At 47.7% G+C, this 8,230-nt stretch overlaps 1 protein-coding gene across 3 annotated transcripts in view; it reads right to left on the reverse strand.

The window, feature by feature from the left end:
• kremen1 (kringle containing transmembrane protein 1) overlaps window positions 1-8,230 on the reverse strand; it is a 53,661-nt gene continuing 45,431 nt past the window's right edge. For 2 of the 3 annotated variants that reach the window (XM_024258030.2, XM_024258032.2), the window contains exons 5-9: window positions 7,591-7,744; window positions 5,559-5,891; window positions 3,616-3,834; window positions 2,923-3,007; window positions 1-1,084 (exon numbers count right to left, since the gene is read on the reverse strand). In XM_024258030.2, the coding sequence (XP_024113798.1) occupies window positions 922-1,084; window positions 2,923-3,007; window positions 3,616-3,834; window positions 5,559-5,891; window positions 7,591-7,744 (954 nt within the window). In that variant the 3' untranslated portion in view covers window positions 1-921. The remainder of the gene's footprint in view (window positions 1,085-2,922; window positions 3,008-3,615; window positions 3,835-5,558; window positions 5,892-7,590; window positions 7,745-8,230) is intronic. The other variant, XM_024258031.2, reaches the window with a different exon arrangement.

Here is an 8,230-nt window from a genome sequence, read left to right on the forward strand (position 1 = left end):
TAGCAAACATGCAAACAGTGTTTATTCTGCAACAGGACGCTTTAAGTTAAACTACAAAGATACTTCACGAATACAAAAGATAGATGATATCCCGCTCACTTACAAAATAACAATAATTTACTGTATAAATTAAACATTTTACTATTTTATTTACAGCTCCACAAACCCCGCCCCCTCAGGTTTAGTTCATGTCATTTTCCATTTGGCAATCTGGGAAAAGCGCCTTTTCTCCTGGGAATTTTCCGGCTGTCGGGAGCAGAAAACGGGAGTTTGCATAATTCAGGAGACAATCCAAACAAGCGCGGATCCCGAGTGTCAGCTCCGGTTAGCCCCGCCTCTGTTCTGGGCGCGCTCAGAGAGCCGCCGCTGTTTGAAGTGCCACGGTGTTGTTTTTACCCCCCGGATGAAGAAGAGCGGGATCAGAGCCGCGTTAAGTGCAGGTAACGTTTGGGGGGGGACAAGCGGCGGTTTGACCGCTCAGAGGAACACCGGCGCCGTCCTCTGAAGCATCCAGGAGACGTTTCAGTGAAACGTAGACTCATAAATATCTGTTCAAACAGAATCTCTGAAACAGTTACACCAGCTTTGGTCCCCTGAGAACGTCATTTTACATGGGGGGGGTCCTCTTCATGTCTGAGATCCTCCTGGGGAGGAGGAGGAGGAGGTCCTTAAGGCACTTGAACGCTGGAGAGGCGGGGCATCTTCTGACTGATGATGACATCACTGAAGTGCTGTGATGTCATTGGGACTCCGTGTCCCGCCCCCCACCCCCTTTAGTCGGGGGGTGATGGAGGATCTGCTCATCAGGATCTCATCATATCCCCCCCCATCGCTCCTCTTTGGTGTGAGTGGGGGGGTTAAGCCCCTCCTGCTGCAGTCACTCTGGCGGTCTGTATTTTCGGAGGGTGGGGGCGTCGGCCTCTAGTTGCCCACCAGGGGGCTGAGGTCTCCGTGGTGGCTCTTCAGCTTCTTCTTGAACAGGGAGATGGTGGAGGGTCGGTACAGGATGATCCACGGCTCGGACGCCGCCGCCGTGTTCTGGCTGCAGCCGTCGGAGCCGCTGACGGTCGGGATGTTGGCGGACCTGAGCGGGAAAACGAGACGGCGTGAGCAGCAGAACGCCAGGAGGAAAAAACACGGAAAACTTAGACAAAAACTGTTTTAGAGATCAAACCTGGAAATGTTTGAGATCATTTGAAGACAAGATCATAAAAAGGATCCTCAAAAATCTGGTTCTAAACCGAACCAGACGTCACAGGGAGTCCATGCTGCACCACGTGTTCACGCTGAACGTGTCAAACGCGTGTTCTGCTGCTTTTAAAGCGTAACCAAACACTAAACCAACTTTTTTGTGTGTTGTTCTCTTTAAATGGGCTTTAAAAGTGATGTCTGTTGGTTCTTGACACATTTCTGACCATTTAAAATAGACTTAATCCCTGAAATCAGTCTAAACCCGTCTGTGTGCTGCCCCCTACAGGATGAACCGAGGTGTTACAGTCGAATGTTGTGATTGGTCAACTAGTTTAAGTCCCATGTTTGACGTCATCATGCTCTGCAGCTCCAGTGTAAAAGCCCCGCCCATCTTTGATGCTGTAACGGTTGCCCGTTAGCGTGTTAGCGTTAGCGTGTTAGCGTGTTAGCGTTAGCATGGCTCGTTGCTGTTTTGCCTTCAGTTCTCATAAATCTATTGACTTACACAACTTTCCAGAGAGTTTGGAAGTTAGACAACAGAGAACTCTATCCTGGTGATGTATTTTAATGAATGTTTAACTGTTAGCTCAATGTGTTAGCTTTTGTTAGCTTATATGCTAGCTTCATTTTACCACTCAGATACAGGCCTCCTTCAGTCTGGACCGTGAGCAGCTGTCTCGGGAGAAAAATCTTTGCCTGGTGACGACGTTAGATAAGCTAACCTCACTGTTAACCACAGATCCAGACCACGCCTCTCCGCTCAGCCCCGCCTCCTTTCTGTGGAGTCAGCCTCCAACTGTCCTGTTGTGTTACCCTTTAGGGTGGATTTATCTTACATTCTGTTATTGTAACGACAGGCTAGTATGAGCCAAATGAAAGCTTTTTCTCATTACTTACTCGATCATAATCCAATGAAAAATATGTTTTTAAATTTATATTTTTTCGGTTTGTAATACACAAACGTAACCAAAACAAGGATTCAAAAATGGGGGTTGAACTGAATTGTGGGTAAAGTAAAATGTTGCGTTCAACTAAAATATTAAATAGAAAATCAGTTTGATTCTGTTTTCAAACGGGATCTTTTTATTTTGGAATGCACTGAAGTGCCCCCTAGTGGTCGTGAGCTGAAACGCCTCAGATTTATACTTTTATTTTGAAGGGGCTTCACCCTGGAAGTGGAGGTGTCGCCCCTTTTGGCTGAAAAATGTCCCTGAAAGAGATCTAGAAGCTGATCTCTGAGGATGTTCATTATAAAAGGAAATAAACGTTTAGACAGTCTGAACTCAAATGCAGAGAAACCGTTTTCTCTACTTTATAACACTTTGGTCAGAATCTTTCTCTCTGTTTGCAGAGACACGCCATGATCGGCTGAAGTCGCCTCTCGACCTGCAGAGCATGCCTGCAGTGTCTCCATCAGAGCTTCAGGATGGAATCGATGTTCTGTGAGAAAAGCAGAAAATCCGACGATGATTTCTCCAGATGTTCAGTCCGATGAGGAAAACGCTGAGCTGGAACGTCATGAAACGGCCGTCTGGTCCCGCTGCCCGGAGCGCATTTTTGTTTGCATCTAAACCTCGTTTTTTATTCACCCTCGACTCGTTTCATAGTTCAGAGTCCACGTCATTCTGAAACCTTAAGATCCCTGGAGGAGCAGATGTATTTTTGATGAAACTGTTCATCATCCGTCATGAGGGATGAAGTCTGAAAGGAGGCGGAGCTCTTCGTACTCACTTGACTGAGACGTGCAGCAGCAGCTTGGCGACCATGGCGACGACGGTCAGGATGAGGAGAGCGGCCAGAGCGTAGATGGTCCACACTGTGGAGAGGAGCGACATGGAAGCATCAGAGACGCCGTCACAGCCAAACGGGCTGAAACTGGGAGCTGAAGCTGGGAGATGAAACTCTGAGCTGAAACTGAGAGCTGAAGCTGAGAGCTGAAACTGAGGGCTGAAGCTGAGAGCTGAAACTGAGGGCTGAAGCTGAGAGCTGAAACTGAGAGCTGAAACTGAGGGCTGAAGCTGAGAGCTGAAACTGACAGCTGAAGCTGAGAGCTGAAACTGAGGGCTGAAGCTGAGAGCTGAAACTGAGAGCTGAAGCTGGGAGATGAAGCTAGGAGCTGAAACTTGAAACTGAAACTCGGGGCTGAAGCTGAGAGCTGAAACTGAGGGCTGAAGCTCGGCGCTGCGCGGTGCACCTGCGAGGCCGTTTCAGCCAGAAAGTTGTCAGTGAACAGTGACAGATCTTCGGTGCACATCTGCTGCGCTCTGCTTGTGAAATCGCTGATCGCTCTTTTAAATCAAGCATGAAGGATCAGAAAGAGGAATGTCTGCAGGATCGAGCAGCACATGTGCAGGAAAGATGCAGCACAGAATCATGGGAGCATGGAGTTTAGGCGGCTGCAGTGCATTGTGGGTGTTGACATACTGGTGCTGTGGCCGTTGGTCTCGCCGCGTCCAGCCCACTGACCTGGCATGTTGTGCTCCGGTTTTCCGGGGCTGGACGTGATGAAGAGGATCTGGGAGGTGTGCCCGTTGGACGTGCCGTTGGATCTCTCTGTGGTGGCGGCCGGCGCCGGCCCCGCCGTGCTCCAGACGTCCTTCTCGTCGTCGCCTCCTATTGTTCTGGTTTCCTGGTGTCGGAGCGCTGCAGGAACAAGAGCGGAAATCACAGTTACCGTCCCGGAGGGATCCATCCTGAAGTCCATTCTGTTCCAACTTCAGGAACATTTATCCTCAAAATCCTTCAGATAATCCCAAGTATTTAAATTCAGCTGTAAAAGGTTTGGGTTTCAGGAACCGTTCTGAAAGAAACATCAAACTTCAACGAGAAGATCCTCCAGGAACAGAAACACTGTGACCAGTGACTGTATCTGAGAACTGGACTGAGTGGCTCCGCCCCCCTGGCATTCCAAACAGGAAGTAGCACCAAGAAGCCAAAATCCCAGAGACTTCTGTGTGGAAATAATCTGCTGGTATCAGTCATTCTGATGGTCAGAATCAAGAATCTGGATCTGATTCTGTTCTAAAATCTTGATCATTTCATGATAGTTTTTCTACAGTTTAAGTTACTCTAGTTTCTACTGTGGTCCAGGTGAATCCTGGATTCTGATTGGCTGCAGAGAGCCCAAATAAAGTCAGTAAAAATGGATTTATTGACTTTGGTTGCATTTGGTCTGAAAAGCATCAAAGTGAGGAAAGAAGCGAATAGTTCAGACAGAACGCAGCGACCTGCAGCGTTAATCCGTTTCATTATTGAACAGATTCATTATTCAGGCTCTCCATCTGGAGCTGCACATGCATTAGAGAGTCCATCCTCTCGGTAAAACCTTCAAGAGCTTCAGCAGCTCTGCTGCTCGTCACCCCTCCCCCCACAGCATCTCTGTGACCCGACCTCGTCACGCCGACGGCGTCACGGCGAACACAGCTGTAACCTCTGCACGCCGCATCACTTAGCGCCGCTCTCGGCCCGTGTGTAAACGGTCATGATCCAGCAGGATCTGGGTGATCAGATGATCCACACGATGATCCACACGGATCACGCTGAAGCTCCACGCAGCAACGACAGGAATGTTTACGGACGTTTCCTCCTCACAGCTCCAGAAGATTTAAGATACTAAAGAGAATCTCCTAAACAGAAGATCCACATTTTCTCATCATTATTGATTCCATCAGTTCATTTTGTTGCTTTTGTTTTCCATAAAGTTTCATCTGAGACACAATCCTGACTTCAGAAACCACAGATACAAACTCGACACGATCAAAACCCCAAAACTGAAGATGAAAACGACATCGACAAATGAGTCAAACAACAGAGATGGTCGAAGAAAAAGAGATTATTCTGAGAAGCTGCTCGAAAAATACGTCCATCCATCCATCCAACATCCATCCATCATCCATCTTTCATTCATCCATTATCCATCATCCATCCATCCATCCATCCATCCATCCATCATCCATCCATCATCTATCCATCATCCATCCATCATCCATCCATCATCCATCCATCATCTATCATCCATCTATCATCCATCCATCATCTATCATCCATCTTTCATCCATCATCCATCTTTCATTCATCCATTATCCATCATCCATCCATCCATCCATCTATCATCCATCATCCATCCATCATCCATCCATCATCTATCATCCATCCACCATCCATCCATCATCCATCCATCATCCATCATCCATCATTCATCAGTTATCCATCATCCATCCATCCATCATTCATGAGTTATCCATCATCCATCATCCATCATCCATCCATCATCCATCTTTCATCTATCATCCATCCATCAGCTGATCGTTGCTGATCGTGTAGACGTGATCCGTCACACGCTAACGTTGCCGACCAGGAAGTCCTACCTTGGTAGAGCAGTGCAAAGCCCTGCGCCTGGTTGGTGCGGTCGGAGTAGAAGTACAGAATGACGAAGTCACCGGTGATGTTGACCAGCTCCCGCGGGGGGCTGCGCCAGTCGAAACGCGCCACCACCTGGTTGGTGTAGCCGTCCAGAAGCTCCACCATGTCGGCCTGGTCGGAGATGTCGAAGAAGGTGAAGTTGAAGAGGATGGCGAAGGATCCGGGGACCTGCACGGTCCAGTAGCACACGCGGCTCGCGCTGTATTTGTCGGGGAAGTCGGGGGAGTAAATGACTCCAGATGGCGAGGTGTAGTTCCCGCCGCAGGCGCCCACTCGAGCTGGAAGCAGAAACATTCTTTGATTCGTCTGCTTCACATCAGCATGTCAACAAGTTTAAAACATTTCCTTTAGTTTTCAGGATCATTCACTCTCACAAAAAGGACTTCAACTAACGGAATGATCCTCAGATTAACCCTTTAACTGCAGAGCTGCAGCTCCAGGGTTCAGGTCAGGGGTCTCCAACTCAGTCTCACAGGGGCCAAAATCCTGAACACACCTTTGGTTGGAGGAGAAAACGCTTTTGTTTTACTAGAAATGATCCCATTACAAAGACTACAGAATAACCCGAGCAGACGGATGAAGAGAAGAATCCATCAGGTGATATTGTGCAAGATTTCATTTGACACCAAAATCTGTTTGAATAATCTCTTCTTCTATGTTTTTAAAACTTGATGAGGTTTTATTTGAGCACCTTGAGTGAAAATGATTTTTTGGAAAGATGCTATACAAATAAAGTTGATTTGATGAGTTTGATTTGATATTGTACGTATCGTATCGTGAGGCATGTATCGCGATACGTATCGTGTCACCAGACTTCATACTGACACGTTCCCAGCCCCGAGTCGTCACAGGGTGACGTTTGGTTAAGAACCCCTCAGCATCAGAAATGGACGTATCGGGTTTGTCCCAACTTCGGAAAATCAAGGGTCCACAACCCTCGAGACGCGGTACCAGATGCGGTACCAGACGCGGTACTGGACGCAGACTGGTCCTCAGGACACGTCCAGTACCGGTATCCAAACCCGGTACCTTAACCCTAACTTGGCATTGGACATGGTACCGGACCTTAAACCAGTACCAAACACAATGCCAGACCAAAACCAGTACCAGATGTGTTCCGTGACCCAACCCGATGCCAGACGCGGGCCCCAGACGCGATCTGGTTCCGGGTTGGGAACAGCCAGCATGTCAAAAAAGTCGGGGAGACCTGAAAGGTCCAGTTCTGATGCTGAGCAGTTCTTAACCAAACGTCAACATGTGAGGAGTTAACGTGCTGCTAATACACACTGAAAGAAAAAGTTTTGAATTTGAAATTTTTTATTTTTGAAACCAAAAAAACAGAACATTTGAATCTTGAAATAATTAAGTTTAATTTAAAATAGCAAAAAGTTTCAGAAATTTTCTTTTTTTTTGGCCAAACACTGTATATCAAATAATATTGACCCCAAAATCAGCAACAGAAAAAGATAGCAAACATGAAAAAGCGTGTTTCCTGTCGGGCTCAGACTCACGTTTCCTGCATGGGAAAGAGTTAAAAAGTGAGCATATTAACCATTAGACCGTGATGACCGTGATGATCACAGCTCATAGAGACTGAAGTTTCCACCATCATCGCTTCCTAAATCTTGTAAGATAAAGTATAAACGAAGGTCTTGTTTGGTAAAATGTTTTTACGTTTTTATTTGTTCAACTGAAACACTCGTTATGACTTCATAAGCTGATGATAGTGTCTTATTTAATAATGTCTTTAATGGAATTTTTTTTTGTTGTGTTTCACAGCTTTTTTTTTCTTAATGGATTCAGAATGGATGAGGTGAATATAAGGAATAAACTCGCTGAGGTTTCAGCGCAGCGTGGTCGACGCTTTCTGCTTTAAGTGACCTGTAGTTTGTGATTGTTGTTGGGTTTCCTGAGACTTTCGGTCATGTGGAGGTGGAGGAATCAAACAGACCCCACGGGGACAGAGGAAGAGCTTACTGTCAAAGACGATGACCCAGCCGTCCCCCCCGCACGGCTGCGTGTGGTCCCCGAAGCAGACGTGGTTGCAGTCCATGCCGGGCGACTCGCCGTGGTCCTGCAGCTCCACTTGGTTTCCACAGAAACAGGCGTGTCCGGACTCCATCCCGGCCAGCTGCAACAGAGTCAGGAACAGTTTGAGGCTGCAGAAGGAGAGTGGTTTGTAAATCAGCCGCGATCACTAAACGGTGAAACGTTGGACTGCAGCCGTGACCTTCCACTCCACCGCTCTGACGGTGCAGAAGCCTCAGATTTTGGTGGTGGAGCCGACCAGGCCGACAGCAGAGAAACGCTCACACACTCTCTTGACCTGACCGACACTGAACGCTCCGTCTCAAAAGAGCGATTGTCTTTGCCGGAGAGGGGCGTCTTTGTTCCCATCTCAGGCCCTGAATGACTTCGGGGAAGCGGCGATGGCGCATCACTTCCTCTCCTGCGTCCTCTGTCTGGCGGCAGGAACCCACACGGCGTCCAAAACCTCTCCGGTTTATGACATCGTGGAGTCACACGAACACTTCAGCTGCTGACTTCATGAGTCACGTGGGATCAGGACTTCAGAGGATGTGGAGAGAAGACATGACGGTTCAAGGGTAGCTTCCCA

Source organism: Oryzias melastigma, linkage group LG9 (genome assembly GCF_002922805.2).
Source record: "Oryzias melastigma strain HK-1 linkage group LG9, ASM292280v2, whole genome shotgun sequence".
Classification (NCBI taxonomy): Eukaryota; Metazoa; Chordata; class Actinopteri; order Beloniformes; family Adrianichthyidae; genus Oryzias; species Oryzias melastigma.